This window comes from Hippopotamus amphibius, unplaced genomic scaffold, assembly GCF_030028045.1.
Source record: "Hippopotamus amphibius kiboko isolate mHipAmp2 unplaced genomic scaffold, mHipAmp2.hap2 H_1, whole genome shotgun sequence".
NCBI lineage: Eukaryota > Metazoa > Chordata > Mammalia > Artiodactyla > Hippopotamidae > Hippopotamus > Hippopotamus amphibius.
Window position 1 is genome coordinate 2,860,841 of NW_026648280.1, and position 18,300 is coordinate 2,879,140.

The following is an 18,300-nucleotide window of genomic DNA, read 5'->3' on the forward strand; positions in this document are numbered from 1 at the left end:
TAGTGCTGCTGTGAACATTGGGGTGCATGTATCTTTCTTTGGCTGTGCTGTGCAGCATGTGGGATCTCAGTTCCCCAACCAGAGATCGAACCTGTGCCCCCTGCAGTGGAAGCACGGAGCCTTAAGCATTGGACCACCAGGAAAGTCCCTGCATATATCTTTTTGAATTATAGTTTTGTCTGGCTATATGCCCAGGAGTGAGATTGCTGGATCATATGGTAGTTCTCTTTTTAATTTTCTGAGGAACTGCCATGCTTTTTTCCATAGTGTCTGTACCAACTTACATTCGCACCAACAGTGTGGGAGGGTTCCTTTTCTCCCCACCCTCTCCAGCATTTATTATTTGTAGACTTTTTAATGATGGCCATTCTGTCAGGTGTGAGGTGGTACCTCACTGTAGTTTTCACTTGCATTTCTCTAAAAATTAGCAACGTTGAGCATCTTTTCACATGCCTGTTGGCCATCCTTATGTCTTCTTTGGTTAATTCTTTTAACCTCAGGATTCATCTTTTGAAAACAAGGATGGTTTCCTAGTTGCCTGTCTTCAGAAGCTTCCTTACTCCTTAGCATGTCTAGTCACACCCCCAGGTGACCAGCTGTCCACAGACAGGCCCTGATGGCTGGTTTGTCCCTGCACAGGACCCATTCAGCATTGCTCAGGCCCTTTGCTCCCTATTGATCTGGAAGCCTGACTTTTTTTAAAATTAAGGTGATTCACATAACACAAAAATTAACCATTTTAAAGTGAACAATTCAGTGGATCTTAGTATAGTTGCAATGTTGTGTAACCACCACCTCCATTTGGTTCCAAAACGTTTTCCTCACTCCAGTAAGCTCCTCATTTTCCCCTCCCTCCAGCCCCTGGCAATGAGTAATCTCTACTATCTGTCTCTATGAATTTACATATTCTGGATATTTCATACAAATGGAATCATACAATATGTAGCCTTTTGTGTCTGATGTTTTCACTTAGCGTCATGTTTTCAACATACATGTTTCATGTATGTTGTGGCACATACCAGTGCTTCGATCCTTTTTACGGCTAAGACTCCACTGTATGGAAATACCACATTGACTTATCCATTCATCAAGTGGCGGACATTTGGGTTGTTTCCACCTTTGGCTGCTATGAATAGTGCTGCTATGAACAGTCCTGAACCAGGATTTGTTTGAACACCTTTTTCAGTTCCTTTGGGTACATACCTAGGAGTTAATTGCTGGATCTAAGAGTTGAATCTATGTTTAGCCATTTGAGGAACTGCCAAACTTTTTTCCAGGATTGCTGCCCTATCTTATGTTCCCACCAGCAACGTAGGAGGGTTCCAATTTCTCCACATTCCTGCCAACATTTGTTACTTTCATTTTTTTGCAAAGCCGTCCTAAGTGGGTGTGAATCAATATTTTTCACTGTGGTTTGGTTCTCATTTCCCTAGCGACTAATGACGTGGAATGTCTTTTCACGTGCTTATTGTCCAGGCCGTTTGTATATCTTCTTTGGACTTCCCCTCGTTTTTCAACAGGAATATTGAAGTAGAATTTATACGCCGTAAAATATACCCACAGCAGGTACCCTTCAAAGATCTTTCGTAAATTAATATTCGATATTATGCAGCCATCACCGCAATCCAGTTTTAGAGCATTTCCCTCTACCTTAAAACTTGCTTTGTAAGGTCTGTGTCCACTTCTGCTCCAGCCCCAGCAGCCACTGCTCCTGTGTCTGGCTAGAGATTTATAGCCCCTCAGTGAGGACTGGGGGGGGACAGTGGACCCTGGTTTCTAGCAGAACACGCCCCATCCAGGTGGCCTCTCTCCCTCCCTCCAACATCCCCTTTAGCTCCGATGGGTGGAAAATTAGATCTAAAGATTCGTTGGGCTTTGGGCCAAGTATTGTTGGCTAGAACGCCTCATGGAGGGTGTTAGATGGGCACCATTGCATCTCATGTGGGATCTCAGTGCTTTTCACCCTGACAAGGGGGCCGTGACTGCCTGACTCTGCTCACTCGTGTGTCCCCTGCCCCAGATGTCTGCATTGACACCCCACCCTTCGTTCACGTCACAGCGTATACAATAGGTAATCCTGGCCTGCACAGGAATCTCATTACCACTTGGGAAAGGATGTTTTATGAACTCTAGCATTCAATTATCTCATCAAGGACTGGAGCCATGTGTTCCCCTGAAATACAGTTTCCTTTGGGAAAGCAGAATCGGTGCTGAATTCTCAGACTGAGGAGCTGCCTTAAAGGCAGCACCATGTTGTGACAGATGGGCTTATTTTTCTGACTCTTCTTTTTGAGAGCCCTTAACTCATGGATAGGGTGGATTCACTGTGTGTCAGTCAATGACAGTCACTGTCTTTTCTGATGCTTGAATCGTATCATCAAGTTTGGCTTCTGTGTCCTACCCTAACAGGTTCCTGTCATTCTTTGGGCACTGACTTTGTGGCATAACAAGGTGCTCCAGGCTCACCTGGGGCTTTCCCTGGAATGCTTTCTTCTGGGACCCCTGGTTCCTAACTGCAGGGAAAGGGCTTAAACTCTGGGCTCTGGATGTCTCCTGTCCTTTCCCTCCCTGACCTCCCTGGGGGCCAGAGATTCCCCAGGACTGCGTCAAACTCACACAGGCTGTGGGGCCCTGGACAACACCTTCTACTCTCTGGGGACTAGTTTTCCCATCTGTGAAACGTGGGCTGTAGGCAGAAAGATGGCCCCAAAGACACATACATCCTAATACTCAGAGCCCGGAAGTGTTACCTTATTAGGAAAGAGGATCTTGGCAATTGTGATCAAGGATCTAGAAATGGGGAAGTTATTCTGAATTATTTGGGTGGGCTCTACGTGTAAAAGCGCGTGCATTCTTACAAGAGCCAGGCAGAGGGAAATTTCAGTCATCTGAGTCGGCTCTGGCCAGAACAAAATACTACAGACTGGGTGACTCAAATGATGAATTTACTTCTCACAGTTCCAGAGGCTGGGGAGTCCAAGGTCAAGGTGCTGGTGGCAAGTTAGGTTTCATTCTGAATCCCCTCTCTTGGCTTGCAGGAGGCTGCTGTGCTGCTGTGCTGCTGTATGCTCAGACCTCTGCTTTGTGATCACAGCAAGCTCTCTGATGTCTCTCTTTCTCTCTCTCTCTCTTTTTAAAACATTTTATTTATTTCTGGCCACTCCATGCGGCTTGCAGGATCTCAGTCCCCCGACCAGGAACTGAACCCTGCCACAGCAGTGGAGGCCCGGCATCCTAACCACTAGGACACCAGGGAGCTCCCTGGTGTCTCTTCTTAATAGGACAGCAATCTCATTATCTGAGCTCCTCCCTTGACCTCATCTAACCCTAATTACCTCCCAAAGGCCCCGTGACCAAATACCATCACACTGTATTTTGGGGTGGACACACTTCAGTCTATAGAAAGACACACAGAGGAGAAGGCAATATGAAGTTGGAACAGAGAGCGATTTGAAGATGTTGAGCTTGAAGATTGACATGATGCAGCCATAAGTCTAGGTACCCCTGGAGTCACCAGAAGCTGGAAGAGGCAAGGGAGGATTCACCCCTAGAGGCTTCAGAGGAAGGTGTGGCCCTGCTGACACGTAGATTTCAGAATTTTGGCCTCTGGAACTGTGAATTAAACTTTTGTGTTAAGGTACCAAGTTTGTAATAATGTGTTACAGTAGCCACAGGAAACTAAGGAGGAACCACAGCTATTTAATTAATTACTTAAGTATTTATTTATTTTTGGCCACACCAGGCAGCTTGCAGGATCGACCTGAGATCAAACCCATAGCCCCTGCAGTGGAAGTGCTAAGTCCTAATCACTGGACCTCCAGGAAATCCCCGAACCCTGGTTATTTTCAAGGGTGACTTTAGGGGATCTAGTGCCTTCTCTGCCTGGCCGGCAAGCATGCTTACGTTCTGCTTTCCAGCTCCCACCATCCATTCCCTACCTGGAACCCTTGCAATGGGCATCCGATCCTGCCATCTTCTCAAACCTTCTGTTAGCCCCTTACAGTGAAAGAGAAGCCCAGCCAAAAGCCATGTACGGGGAGTTCCCTGGTGGTCCAGTGGTTACGAATTGGTGCTTTCACTGCTGTGGCCCAGGTTCAATCCCTGGCTGATCCCGCAAGCTGCCTGGCAAGGGGTGGGGCGAGGTGGGGGTGGAAAGCCACTTGTGGTCTGCTGCAGCCTCCCGGTAACAGCACCAGCAGGACGGAAGCCCAAGCACTGTCCAGAGGAGAGCACGTAAACAAACTGTAGTGTATTTCTGGGCACGGAGGGAATCAAGGCCACACACAGCCACACAAATGTGAACTCCGGGAAAGAAGCCAGAGGCTAACATGCAAACCGTGTGTGGTTCCACCTGTGTACCAGGAAAGCCTGTCCGGGGTGGGAGAAGTCAGGATGGTGGCAACTGTGAGGGGCGTGGAAGGCTTCTGAGAGCCAGAGATGGTCCATGTTTTGCTCTCAGAGCTGGTTACCAAGGGTGCTCACTGTACATACTACGTGTATGCTTTTCTCTACATATCATAGCCTCCGTCAAATGGTTTAAAAGTTCACAGAAACATAAAGCAGATTAGTCATTGCCAGGGCTGGTGGAAGCAGGAACGGGGAGTAAGTGCTGATGGATACAGGGTTTCCTTTTGGGGTGATGAAAATGTTCTGGAATTAGATGAACTGGTGGCTGCACAACACTGTGAGTGTATGAAATACCACTGAACTTACACTTCAAAATAGCAAAATCGATGGATTTGATATTATGTGAATTTTAACACAATGAAAAAAAGTTTAAGAAGTAATAAAACTCAAACCTCATCTTGTAGCCTACACAACTGGCAGGGTCGAGACAGTCATCATCTTCATGCATTTGTTTGTCCTTTCACTCACTGAGTGCCCACTGTGGAGCAGGCCCCCAGCAAGACATGGCAGATGCAGCAGTGACGTAAACAGTTTGGAGCTCATGTCCTTGTGATTCTCTCTAGTTGAAGTGTGACGGAAGAGAAGGAGCAAGCCAGAAAGGGAAGTGGGAAGAACGTCCTGGGTAGAAGGAACAGCAAGTGCAGAGGCTATGAGCAGGAACAACAGGTGGGCCTATGTGTCTTGGAGCTGAGCGGTGAGGTCAGAGGTCAGAAGGGACAGACTTATCAAAATATGATTTTTATGTGTGTGGTAAAATACACACAAAATTGCCATTTCAACTCTTTTTAAGTATACAATTCAGTGGCATTAAGTACATTCATGATGTTGTGCAACTATAACAACCATCTAGTTCCCAAATGAAACCTGTGAAGACAGAGAAAGAGATCCTAGTGATGCAGCTGTAAGGCTTCCCCAGGAAGTGGCTTTGGGCGTGACACCTGAAGGTTGGAGGGAGAGTCCTGTGCAAGCGTGGAGTCTGGGAAGTGAAGAGACAGTAAGGATGGCTGTCTGCAGGTGCGTGCCCACAAAGGGTGGTGGTCTGGCTGGCACCTCCTACACATTGCTTCACCCCTTGAGTCCTGTCTGCAAAGCCAGAATATAGACAGTTTCCAGTGGTGCAGGGTTGGAAAGGGTGAGATGTTGTAAAGGGTGGACAAGGAACAAAGGGGATGAGAGTATACAGTGACGCTGGCCCACTGGGGCAAACTCAATACGTGCCCATGTCCTGTCATTCACCTCTGGACAGGCTCCTCGGAGAGGATCTCTGAGGGAGGGTTCTGGCCTGGCCTTGCCCTCCTGTGTGTCCACTCTGGCTTGGCCAGTCCCAGGATGCCCCCTTGTGCTTCCCTGAGTGTGCCTGAGTCTGACTTACCGTTGAACCTGCCTCCACGGATGCTGTTCTGGAACAGCTGCCAGAGTCTAGTGAAGGGACCCTAAGCAGGGGCAACCGGAGGACCCAACGTATCCCCAGGCAGCTGTCCAGCACCCTCTAGGCACCCCGGCCACTCCTCCTGTCACTGCTCCTGCTCCCCGTGTGCCTGTCTGCCTCAGGGACTTTGCACGTGTTCTGCCAGCTGTTTGGAGGCAGCCCCGACTCCTACGCTTTTTACCATCACCGACTTCCCCTGCCTGCCTGGTCCCTGACACCCCCGCGTCTGCCGGGCGGGGCGGTGCGGCGGGGGGTGAACACCAGCGTAGGTACGGCTCATCCCTGCCCCACGCAGCCCGGTGATTTTGGGGCCCAGCGCAGCGTGCGGCTGGGGTCATGGAAAGTGCTTAGCAAATGTTACTAAAGGATTCCGCACCTCATCTTGTGCGCTATGAGCCACTTCGCTGGCCAGTTTTCGGAGGAAGAAGGTGAGGGTCTGCGGCCTAGGCCTCGGAGGAGGGGTTGCGCGGGGGCGGGTCAGTCGGGGGGGAGGGGCCTCGCGCGGACCCGGCGGGGTGGGCGCCCCTGCAGCTGAAGGGGCGGGGCGGGGGGCGGGGCCCGGATTTGGGGGCCGCATTCGAGCAGGAACAAAGGCAGGCGCAGAGACAAAGCCCCGCGGCCCCCCAGGCCCTGCGGGAACAAAAGCAGCGCCGGACGCGTTTCCACTACCGCCACCGCGTGTTGGGCTCCTGGGGCGGCTGGGGTGGAGGCTGCACCCCGCTCCCCCGAGGCTCTTGCGCGATCGAGCCCGCGAGAGGCGGCGTAGGGTCTGCGCGCTGCAGGTTCCGGCCCTCCAGGGTCTCTGCGTCCTCTCAGAGCTGCCCAAGCCTCCCCCTGGCCTCCCCTCCGGAGACCGGGACGGGAGCCCTGCACAGGGACCCCAGGCAGCAGCTCCAAGGCGCCCATGCCTCACGTTTTCTCCGCACCTAGTGACTGCAGACAGGATTCCCTCCCACTGACCTCGCTTTCCTCTCCGTCAGGGCCCCTCCTCCCGCAGCTCCAGCCTGGGGCCCTGCTTCCCTACTTCCCAGCTCAGGCCGGGCTCCTGTCTCCCCCACGGACCCTGCTCCAGCCCCAGGATTCTCCTCACAGACTCTGCTGCTCCCTCAGACTGGATGCCCACAAAAAGACCGTGCTTCTCTCGCACGGGATTCCCACTCCAGGCCTAGCTTCCCCCATCTGACAGGATTCTCCCCAGACACTCTGCTTCCTTCCTCAGACAGGAACACCCTCCCCCCACGCTGATCCCGCTGCCCACGGAGGCAGGCTTCCCCTCCCTACTGATCCTGCCTCCGCCCTCAGATGGGTCTCCCCGCACAGACCCTGCTTCCCTCCTCAAAATTCCCCCACTGTTGCGCTTCAGTCCGCCCGCTCGAAGAGCATCAACGCCAGCGCAGCGGCTGGCTAAAACATGGCAGGGGGCGCTTGGGGAGCCAGGAGGGACTTCAGTCTCGGTGCTCTGAGCCTGTTGGGATCTCTGTGATGTAGTCAGGTTTCAGTGTTTCTCATGTTAAACAATAAAAAGGTTAAAACCCCAAAGTCTGCGTCCCGGCTTACAAAAGTACTTCCTCTGCGGGTTGCGGACCCGTCGCCCCTCTCTCTGGGCCCAGCATCTTCCCTAGGTCTCGGCCCCGCCCCTTCTTCGGAACTCGGGTTCACGCAGCGACTGGAGACCGCCCCTGGCCGCCAAAGGGGCGGGGATGAGGGGGAGGGCCGGACTGCCGCCGCGCGTGCGCAGTAAGCGGCGTGGAGTGGGGACTACAGTAACGGGCGCGCGCCCGGCCGGCGGACCTGGCTGCGGCGGCGACGACGCAGATGCCCCGCCCCTGCCGCGCGGGCGGTGCTGCGGAGGCTGGAGGCGAGGGTGGGAGGAGCCGGCTCAGGCGCGTGCGTACTCGCCGCCTCACCGGCTGCGGCCCGCCCCGGCCCCGCCCCGGCCCCGCCCCCGGGCCAGAGTTGCCCAGCACGCGTGCGCGACGGCGTCGGCGCCAGTTATTTCTGTCCCGCCCCCCAACCGCGGCTCTTTCTGCGAGCGGGCGCGCGGGCGAGCGGTTCTGCGCGTGCCGCGTGGCGCTGGTCTCCGCGACCGCTGAGGAAGAAGCGTGGGCGGCGGCGGCGGCAGGAGAGAGGGCAGCGGCGGGCCGGGCTCTGCAGCGCCCCGCGCGCAGCGGGCGGCGGCCCAGGCGGCGCGTGGCGGCGCTAGGCCTCGCGGCGGCAGCGGCCCAGCCGTTGGCGGCGAGTGCGTCTGCGCCTGCGCGGCGGGCCCCGCGCCCCTCCTCCCCCGCTGGGCGCCCCCCGGCGGCTTGTGAATGGCGGCCTCGGCGGCGGCGGCGGCGGCCTCGGCGGCGGCAGCGGCGGCCGCCTCCGGTAGCCCGGGCCCGGGTGAGGGCTCGGCAAGCGCCGAGAAGCGCGCCGCCGCCTCCTCGGCCGCGGCCTCGGCTTCGGCCTCAACGGCGGCGGCGGCGGCGGCGTCGGCATCGTCGCCCGCTGGGGGTGGCGGCGAGGCGCTGGAGCTGCTGGAGCACTGCGGCGTGTGTCGGGAGCGCCTGCGGCCCGAGAGGGAACCGCGCCTGCTACCCTGTCTGCACTCGGCCTGCAGCGCCTGCCTCGGGCCCGCGGCGCCTGCCGCCGCCAACAGCTCGGGAGACGGAGGTGCGGCGGGTGACGGCGCTGGTGAGTGCGGTCGGGCCGGGGGCGGCCCCTCCCCCACCCCGCAGCCTTAGGTCTGGACGAGGCTCGGGGATTGGGGTCCGTTCCCAGCGTGACGACAGCTGGGGTCTCCTGGCCGAGAGGATAGGGACCTGGAGAAGAGTCTTTGGCCGAATGGGTGTGGGTAGTGAGCTGTGGGCCGGGCACTGAGATGGGGCGACTGTTTCAAGTTTGGTAAAAGAAGAGTTTGGTTCCTGCTCCGGTGGGGGGGAGGATTTGGTTCCTACTCCCGCATGGGATGGAGGTTGGGGCTCAGTGTGGGGATGGGGTCACAGCCTGGATGAGACCGTGCAGTGGCCTTGTTTTTTCTTGTTATTCGCAGTGGTGGATTGTCCAGTATGTAAGCAGCAGTGTTTCTCCAAAGATATTGTGGAGAATTACTTCATGCGCGATAGTGGCAGCAAGGCTGCCACCGATTCCCAGGATGCGAATCAGGTATGTTCTGCCCAAGCACTCTTGCCATGGGTAGGTGTCAACAGCCCAGAGCATGGTACTAGCTCCAGGTTTACTTTTCCCATATTATAAGGTTCTGGGCAGATTGTTTAGGCCAAATAAAAGCACCACCTTTCTTCAGGTTGTATTTCCTGGTTCTGAATGCAGATCTCTCTGGTGGTTCTGTCTTTTCTGACTCTGCGTTTGCTCAGCAGTGCTGCACCAGCTGTGAGGATAATGCTCCGGCCACCAGTTACTGTGTGGAGTGCTCTGAGCCGCTATGTGAGACGTGTGTGGAGGCGCACCAGCGGGTGAAGTACACCAAGGACCACACTGTGCGCTCCACTGGTATGCAGCGTGGAGGGGGCTGCCCTGGCTGTTCTCCTGTATGTGACTTCAGCTGCTGTGATGCTGGTTGCAGATGGTGGAAGGGTCTTAGGGAGTTTCTTTAGGGGGTGCCAGCTGAAGGGCCTGAGGGCGGAACTCAAAAAGGGGGAGGCTGGGGCTGCAGTGGGCGGTGTCTGCCGGTCCAGGTGGAAGGGGAAGAGCCACAGGCAGGGAGTGGGGGGAGTGCTCAGAGGATCTTATTGTGCCATAGTGGGTGTGTAGAAGATTTGAGGAAGCTCATCAGGGGGACCCCCTTCCCCGCAGGGTGTAAGCCTCTAGTGGTGGAGGGATCAGCGTGTACAGATAGGGACATGCAGGGTGTTGGGGAATGACGTGAGGGACCTCCTGGACCTGAGGTTCTCTGGCGCTTGGTTTAAGGCTCTGTAGGGGAAAGTGAGGTCATTAGGTCTTGTGTCTTAACGAGCAGCTGGGGTCCTCAGACCATCACTGACTGGTGAGTGCTGGAAGTGTTCTTATCATTGGTTGACAGATGTTTCATAGTCTAGCTCAGTATTTTCAGACTTTTATGTGAACGTGCTGGCAGTGCTATGGAGAGGGGCTTGGGCTTGGTTTCTGGTCCAGAACTCCCTGTAAGTGGCGTTTTGATAGTGGCACTGTTTTTCCTCCAGCCCAGAGGACAGTTTTCATGGGAGAACTTGGATGGAGGTGGTTGCTCTGGGGCATGAGGAGCTACAAGAGAAGGCGGGGGTCTCTGGGGTTCCCGGGTTCTAGGCAAAGGTCAGGGTACAAGAGGGGGCAGCTGAGGCTTGGCTTGTCTGTGTCTCAACGTTCTTATGTCTCAAGTTGGATTGGTGTAGCAACAAGACGTGATTGGGGAGGAAAGAGGGATAGCTGTACCCAAACATTTTTCCAGTGGCAGCTCTTTCCAGGCTCTGCGGAGGGATGGGGGTCATGGTGTTGTATTAGTCTTTGGGGAGTGTTGCTCTGAGCACTGGGACCCTTTTCCCAGCGCAGGGGCCTGACACGTCTCTGAGGGTCTTGGTCTGATATGTCTCTCTAGCCTGAGAACACTTTGCAAGGCCTCCTGTGGGTTGTTAAGATGGTGTGGCTTCCTTTTACCAGAGAAGAGAGGGGAGGTCACCAGGCAGGGCTTATGAGGAAAATGTACCTGACGGTGTCTTTAGGCCTTGATTTGCTTTTTGTCTGAGGCAGAAAGCAAATGTTGTGTGTACTGGGATGCCAGAGTAGCCAGAATCCACTCTCCTGCTGGACAAGATCTTCTGTGAGTGGAGGAGAAAGGAAGCCCAGTGGCGGGGGGCGGGGTTCAGAGGTGGAGGAGCTTTCTTGAGTGGCCACCTGGAGGAGGTTTCAGTAGAGGGAACAGCGATGAGGTTTCTTCTATCAGAAGTTATCAGCCTTATACAGAAGCTGAAAGGATGGGGGTGTGGTTCTTTTGGTCAGGCTTAGGGCAGAGGGTTTTGAGAGCAGGGATCTGGGCTCTTCCCTGTCTACTGCTGTAGGCCCTCTGGGTTCTTCCAGAAGATAGCCCGGGGTTGCAGGACAGGCAGGAAGTGAGGCTCCAATCTCTGTCTGCTCCTTGAGTTGGAGGTGGTGAGGATGAGCTCCTGCTTCATAGATCCCATTCCCCAGGACCGGCCAAGTCGAGGGATGGTGAGCGCACGGTGTATTGCAATGTGCACAAGCACGAGCCCCTTGTGCTGTTCTGCGAGAGCTGCGACACCCTCACCTGCCGGGACTGCCAGCTTAACGCCCACAAGGACCACCAGTGAGTCCTGAGGCGTGGTGGGTGGGTGCTGCCTGTTCTGGGCTGGGCGCCTGGGCCCACCTCTGTTTGTTCTCAGGTACCAGTTCCTGGAGGATGCTGTGAGGAACCAGCGCAAGCTCCTGGCCTCACTGGTGAAGCGCCTCGGGGATAAGCATGCGACATTGCAGAAGAACACCAAGGAGGTTCGCAGCTCGTAAGTGTGGATGCCGGTGCCAAGTATGGATGCCAGCGCTGTGGGGGGAGGTCCTTGGGTGAGCACCGGACTGACTAGCCCTGACCTCACCCACTCTGCCACCCAGGATCCGCCAAGTGTCTGACGTACAGAAGCGTGTGCAGGTGGACGTTAAGATGGCCATCCTGCAGATCATGAAGGAATTGAACAAGCGGGGCCGTGTGCTGGTCAACGATGCCCAGGTACCCCTGCGAGGTCCTCCTCTGGGGACGTTCACTGTCTCTAGTGGAGGCATCCTGGGGTTTGGCGCCCTCTGCTGGCTGCTGGTGCTCTCCTTGGGTGGGGAGAGGTTTCGTGCTCAGTGTCCTCCTTGACCCCCCCTGCCCTCCACCTGCAGAAGGTGACTGAGGGGCAGCAGGAGCGCCTGGAGCGGCAGCACTGGACCATGACCAAGATCCAGAAGCACCAGGAACACATCCTGCGCTTTGCCTCTTGGGCTCTGGAGAGTGACAACAACACTGCGCTGCTGCTTTCCAAGAAGCTGGTGTGTACTGGTGGGCACCCAGGTGGTGGGGTCCAGGTAGGCACCTCCCAAGACTCTGGAGCCCTGTTCACTGTCCATGTGCTGTCCACCCCCAGATCTACTTCCAGCTGCACCGGGCCCTTAAGATGATTGTGGACCCTGTGGAGCCACATGGCGAGATGAAGTTCCAGTGGGACCTCAACGCCTGGACCAAGAGCGCAGAGGCCTTTGGTGTGTTTCTGTCTTTCTCTTGCTGCACCCTGCCATCCTAGGCCCTGCACCTTCTTACGGTATTTTACCTCCTTACCGCAGGCAAGATCGTGGCAGAACGTCCTGGTACCAACTCCACAGGCCCTGCGCCCATGGCACCTCCTCGGGCTCCAGGGCCTCTGAGCAAGCAGGGCTCTGGCAGTAGCCAGGTGAGCAGAGGAGGGGACCGGGGACCATAGGGGGAGGAGAGGGGCATGGGGTCCTGGGGGATGCCTGCCCACTGAGGTGCACTTGCTTTGCCCACAGCCCATGGAGGTGCAGGAAGGCTATGGCTTCGGGTCAGGTGAGTGACTCTGCCTGGTAGATGGGAGAGTTCCAGTGTCCTCGGTCCACCCCAACCTGTTTTTTCTGTGTTCTGAGCAGATGACCCTTACTCCAGTGCAGAGCCCCACGTGTCGGGGGTGAAGCGGTGAGTGTGGCTGTCCTTTTGTGGACTGAGGGACAGGGTGGTCGTGGGGATGGGGTGCCCACACCAAACCACACCCACAGGTCCCGCCCCGGTGATGGTGAGGTGAGTGGCCTCATGCGCAAGGTGCCCCGCGTGAGCCTCGAACGCTTGGACTTGGATCTCACGGCGGACAGCCAGCCGCCAGTCTTCAAGGTCTTCCCGGGCAGCACCACGGAGGATTACAATCTCATTGTCATTGAGCGAGGTGCTGCGGCGGCTGCTGCTGGACAGCCTGGGACTGCGCCCCCTGGGGCCCCACCCCTGCCTGGCATGGCCATCGTCAAGGTGAGCCTGCCCCCAGTGACCATGGCTGGGACGTGAAGATGTGCTGCCCAGGCGGGCACCCCACTGGACACCTCTCACCTCCTTGCAGGAAGAAGAAACAGAGGCTGCCATTGGAGCCCCGGCTGCTGCCACTGAGGGCCCCGAGACCAAGCCCGTGTTGATGGCCCTGGCAGAGGGCCCTGGCACTGAGGGTCCCCGCCTGGCTTCACCCAGTGGCAGCACCAGCTCAGGCCTGGAGGTGGTGGCTCCAGAGGGCACCTCAGCCCCAGCTGGTGGCCCAGGCGCCCTGGATGACAGTGCCACCATCTGCCGTGTCTGCCAGAAGCCAGGTGACCTGGTCATGTGCAACCAGTGCGAATTCTGCTTTCACCTGGACTGCCACCTGCCTGCCCTGCAGGATGTGCCAGGGTGCGAGGCTCTGTGGGGGTCTGCAGGGTGGCGGGCTGGGCCAGGCCCTGTGCAGCCCCTCATCCTCTGTTCCTTCCAGGGAGGAGTGGAGCTGCTCTCTCTGCCACGTGCTACCCGACCTGAAGGAGGAGGATGGCAGCTTGAACCTGGACAGCGGTGACAGCACTGGGGTGGTGGCTAAGCTCTCGCCAGCCAACCAGCAGGTGAGGGTGGGGCGCACTCCCTTGGTTTGGCCAGCAGCCCCGCAACTCCCCTACAGCGCTGATGTTCGTGTAATATCTGCAGAAGTGTGAGCGCGTCCTGCTGGCCCTCTTCTGCCACGAGCCCTGCCGGCCCTTGCACCAGCTGGCGACTGACTCCACCTTCTCCCTGGTGAGTTCTGGGACTTGGGAGGGTGGGTGGTGCTGGGGCTGTTGGGCCCCACCTTCATTTCACCCTTGGCCTCTGCCTGCAGGATCAGCCCGGCGGCACCCTGGACTTGACCCTGATCCGAGCCCGCCTCCAGGAGAAGTTGTCGCCCCCCTACAGCTCCCCACAGGAGTTTGCCCAGGATGTGGGCCGCATGTTCAAGCAGTTCAACAAGCTGACAGAGGTGAGTCAGTGGGGGTCTGGGGAGGAGAGGCTGGGGGCAGAGAGGTGGGAGAGCTCGGACCCATCCACTGTCATCTGCCCACCAGGACAAGGCCGATGTGCAGTCCATCATTGGCCTGCAGCGCTTCTTTGAGACGCGCATGAACGAGGCCTTCGGTGACACCAAGTTCTCCGCTGTGCTGGTGGAGCCCCCACCGCTGAGCCTGCCTGGTGCTGGCCTGAGTGCCCAGGACCTGTCCAGTGGCCCTGGTGATGGCCCCTGAGGCTGGGCAGTCCCTGAGCCACCCTGACCTGGCTCTGTTCTCTGTCCTGTCACCCCTCTTCCCTCTTCTATTCCTTCTCCCTCCGGTGGCTTGGCTCCCACTCCTTGGTGGCCCATACCCCAGCCCCTCACAATATGGTTTTTACTTCTGTGGATTTAATAAAAACTTCACCAGTTACTTAGGCCTTGGTTGGTGGGGGCAGTGGTTCCGGGGGCTTGGTCTCTGCTTGTTATCAGTTCCTCACCAAAACCCTGTTGGGCTGAAGCGGGGTGGGGCACTTGTCTCCAGCCTCCTGGGTGTCCAGGGAGTGGAAACAGCATCCCTCCTGGGCCCTTTGTGATGTGGGGAGTGTCTGGTGGGCGGGGGGGGGGGGGGGTCACATGGTAGGTAAGCAGACCCAGGCTAATCTGTGGGCAGGCAGGGCACATTCTGCGTGGTGGCTAGTTCCTTCCCAAGTGCTTGCTGGACTTGGGCTGTAACTGTTTCTCATAATCAGACAAGGAATCAAAGTGAGCTGGGTGGGCTGAATGGAGCTGGGCATTGTATCTCTGGGGGACAGGCCTGGACCCCTGGGATTCTACAGGATATCCAGAGGGCCTGCCACCTTGGGAGTGCTGGGCCAGTGTCCACAGCTTACCTTCACCTCCCAAGCCCTGAAGGCCGGGGTGGGCTTGGCCTGTCTACTCCTGGTGAGGTGAAACAATTCCAGCTCTCTCTAGCCCATATCCCGTCTGATCCGGCACACGTTACCAAGCCCCGCCTGAGTGCCTCCTGCCTCAGCCACACTGCTGGACTCCCTAACCTGGCGTGGCTCACATCAGGCTCGTCACACAGGTCCAGAACTATTGTCTAATCTGTTTTATTACAGAAGGTACAATGAAAATGCTGGGCCCTCCACTGGGCTCCTGGGGTGGCATGGTGGGCAGTCAGTCCCTTCGAAGGTTCTTGAGCCGCTCCTCCAGGTCTGCATCTGCATCGACTAGGGCGGAGGCTGCAGCCTCTGCTTTCTTCCCACTGGCAGCCACACTGAGGGAACCTCCGGTGGAGGGGAGGTCTGCAGAGAATGAGGGTTAGGAAGAGAGCCCCTGCAGAAAGGACTGCGGGGAGAGGGAGGGTTGGGCCCGTGGCTGGGCTGCGGGTAGGACAGGGCCCAAGGTCTGAACACTCACTTGACAGCTCATCTGTCAGGCTCAACCCCAGCTCGTCCAGGACCTGGGCTACAACTGCGTCACTAGGTAAGAAAGAGAACTCTGTGAGGGTCAGGTGTACACGGGGGCCAGGCATCCATCCCCACCCCCTGCCCGCTGTCTCCCAACCTCTCCTCTTCATCGTCCTCGTCACCCATGGCGTCGTCAATGGCATCGTTCATCATCTCCTCCTTCATGTCCATAATCTCCGCCTGCCGCTCAAACTCCATCATGATCTTCTGGATCTGGGGCAACTTCAGCTGGAAGTGGGAGGAGGGTGAGTCTGGCCCCTGAGGTTAGCAGGGGCAGGGGGGGGGATCGGGAGAGGCGCACCTGTCTGTTCATGGTGCCCATGGCCTTGGTGACGCCCTTCATGGCTTGTGCCATTGAGTTGTTAGACTTGAGTGTCTGGATCTTGAGGGACACAGCCTGGATGTTGGCCCGCATCAACACAAACTTTCTCACGTACCGCCTCGTGCGCACCAGGTCTTTTGCCATGATACGCACAGCGTCCTGAGGAGTGGACAGAGGTGGCAGGGAGCAATCCTTGGGAATATGCTCACTCCCACTCCACCATGCCCACTGAGGCTTTCAGGGGGCTCCTGTCTGCCTGCTTCCAGTGGTCACTGCTCCCTCTCGCCCTCATGTGTCTGGGGTCACCACTGCACGGACTCCTCTGCAGGCTTCTCACCTCTGATCCAGAAATCAGGAAGAAAGACAGGGCCCACCCTTCAGGAGTCTTTTTCTCTACACATCTAGAGTCAACATCCATTCCTGAATTTCTGTCCTGGCCAAAGAATGTGTCTCTCCCTCGACCTCACACAGGCCCTCACCTCAAGAACGAGATCCTGATTCACACATGAACGTATCCAAAGATCAGCTTTGACTTCCTCCCCAAAGCTCTTCCTTGCTCTGCCCATCCCAAGAAGCGGAACTCCTTAACACAGCTGCTCAGGCCAAAACTCTCACCCAACGAAGGTGCCCCCCCCCTACTGGTTCAGGCCATGTCCATCTCTTTGCTCACGGGCCACCAGGGCCAGTGTATCCCATGCCACATCTCTCTTGAAGTAAATCCTTTAACTCAGCCCTCAGCTCCCACGGTGGTCCACGATTCCATGGGGTCTGGCCCACATCCACTCCTCTGAGCTCACCCATCACTCCCTCATCTACCATCTGCTGTTCTATCTGACAGTTGCCGCTTGGGATCTTCACGGGCTCACTCTCTCGGCTCTGATATCACTTCCACAGAGGCAGCCTTTTCTGGACCCTGAAACTAGGGAAAGCCCCACTCAACTCTTCATTTCCCTAGAAGCACCTCCCTGGTTCTCTTTGTCCAGTTTCGGGCAGTCCCAGTGTCACACCAAGCAACAGCACTGGCCCTGTATTCCAGCCCGTGCCCAATCCAGCTTACCATCTGGCCCTGCTTGGCCATTTTCTTGATGTCTGCAATGATTTTCTTCTCCTGGGTCTCTAGCTTCTGTCGCTCACGGTCCAGCTCTCGCATGGCGCGGTTCAGGGCGCGCTGGTTCTGCCGCAGCAGCTCCTCAGGTGTCTTCCGGCGCCCAAACAACAGGTCCATGGCCGCAGAATCCCACCGGTAGGCCGGGGGGAAGTGTGAAGCCTTGCTGCAGGGTGGTGTGAGGCCCAGAATGAGGGCCTGAGGCAGAGCTGGGGTTGCAGTGTGGATGGGCGGGGACAGATGGGGGCTCTCAAAATGGGAAGGCGGGAGCAGGGAGAAAAGGCGTGAGTGGAAGGCCAGAAGAGTGGCGCCTGGAACCTGGGTAGCCCCAGGGACGTGAGTGCGGACAACGTGCCCACCCCAGCCCCTCCTCCATCACAGTGCCCCCACGGAGGTTCAAGGCGTCCATCTCCTCCAGACCCTGGGAAGAGGCCCTGGAATGTCCGATGGACTGAGACTAGAGACGGCCCTGTGTGGGTGGGCGGCACTTGGAACCCTGGGCGCCAAAAACAGGGTGATTGAGAGGGTCCCTGACAGGAGGAGGTGCCAGAGACAGGGTGGGTGTGGGGGGCTCTGAAGCTGACCGCGCATGGATGGCATTCGGTTTGGGATGGGGGTCCTAGACGCTGAGGGAATGTGGGTGCGGAGAATAAGGTTGGGGGGCGTTGGGGACTCCTGTACGGAGGACGCGATGCTAGGTGCTGCGGTGCCTTGTTCACCCAGGAAGGTCTAGGGGTCTTTTCGGGATCTTGAGCACCGAAGGGAAGACAGCTTGGGGGACCCTGATAACGAGGCAGCGTCCCAGGGAGGGGCGAGGCCCTCGTACGCCGCCGCCCACACGCCCACCCAGGGCCCGCGCCCCAGTAGGGGCCACTCACCGGAGTTGGGATGGGGACTTGCTTCCGTTTCCGGGTCACGCTCCTCTCGCTCCGAGCCCTGGAGCGCCCACCAACGACACCCTGGTTCTGTCGCCTCGGCCTCCGCCGCCGTTTCCGGATTAAACTGCCTGACGTCACACGCCCCGCCGGCGACCGGAATGCTGGGCGGGGACAAGAGCGCGCGTGCGCACTCGCCGGAGACCCGGCCGACACCAGGCGCATGCGCACCAGCTTCCGTTTCTCTGCCGCAGGCTCGGCGTTCCGCACGTTCAAGCCCCCCTTAAAAGAGCCGAGCTGTGGCCGGGGTCCTGGTCCCAGTAGGGTTGGCGCCTTTTGGGGCGCCTTCTGTCCAGCCACCCGGAGGTCCTGCACCCCAGCACGTCACCCACTGTAGGGCCCCGCTCATCTGAGGGACCCAGAGGGCTCGCTGATGTTTCTGGACCTCAGGCATCCCGTGGCACCAGGCAGCGTTCTCCTCTGGCTCACTCATAGCAGAGGGGGATGGAACAGACGGTGCGGCCTTTCGCTTATGCTGCCTTACTGGCCAGAAAGCGAGTGCTTACTGGCTCCTGCCCCTCCGTTGTCCCGGAGTGGGATTCATTCCACCCAGCCCGAGGCCTGGGGCTTGGTGTCCCCCCACCCCCCGCATTCCCAGGGTTGTCCCAGGCACTGGGAAGCCTGCTGACAGGGGAAGGGGGAGCACTC

At 57.4% G+C, this 18,300-nt stretch overlaps 2 protein-coding genes across 4 annotated transcripts; one reads left to right on the top strand and one right to left on the bottom strand.

Moving 5' to 3' along the window:
- The first annotated feature begins 7,845 nt into the window (after positions 1 to 7,845).
- Positions 7,846 to 14,248, top strand: TRIM28 (tripartite motif containing 28). 2 transcript variants are annotated; one of them, XM_057719449.1, is made up of 17 exons: positions 7,846 to 8,509; positions 8,868 to 8,980; positions 9,190 to 9,325; positions 10,976 to 11,111; positions 11,188 to 11,304; positions 11,411 to 11,525; positions 11,681 to 11,827; positions 11,923 to 12,037; positions 12,119 to 12,225; positions 12,323 to 12,359; positions 12,440 to 12,485; positions 12,566 to 12,809; positions 12,898 to 13,217; positions 13,297 to 13,420; positions 13,503 to 13,589; positions 13,672 to 13,809; positions 13,895 to 14,248. In XM_057719449.1, the coding sequence occupies exons 1-17, from the start codon at positions 8,146 to 8,148 to the stop codon at positions 14,069 to 14,071; spliced, it is 2,523 nt and encodes an 840-aa protein (XP_057575432.1). In that variant the 5' UTR covers positions 7,846 to 8,145; the 3' UTR covers positions 14,072 to 14,248. The 2 variants fall into 2 exon arrangements, with proteins under 2 accessions (XP_057575432.1, XP_057575433.1); XM_057719450.1 differs by having other exon boundaries at positions 9,193 to 9,325.
- Positions 14,249 to 14,917: 669 nt separating this feature from the next.
- Positions 14,918 to 17,977, bottom strand: CHMP2A (charged multivesicular body protein 2A). Of its 2 annotated transcripts, none has more exons than XM_057719501.1 (6): positions 17,596 to 17,765; positions 16,670 to 16,883; positions 15,592 to 15,771; positions 15,388 to 15,518; positions 15,241 to 15,302; positions 14,918 to 15,125 (listed from the first exon to the last, which is right to left on the bottom strand). In XM_057719501.1, the coding sequence occupies exons 2-6, from the start codon at positions 16,835 to 16,837 to the stop codon at positions 14,998 to 15,000; spliced, it is 669 nt and encodes a 222-aa protein (XP_057575484.1). In that variant the 5' UTR covers positions 16,838 to 16,883; positions 17,596 to 17,765; the 3' UTR covers positions 14,918 to 14,997. The 2 variants fall into 2 exon arrangements, with proteins under 2 accessions (XP_057575484.1, XP_057575485.1); XM_057719502.1 differs by having other exon boundaries at positions 14,923 to 15,125; positions 16,670 to 16,879; positions 17,596 to 17,977.
- Positions 17,978 to 18,300: the final 323 nt, after the last annotated feature.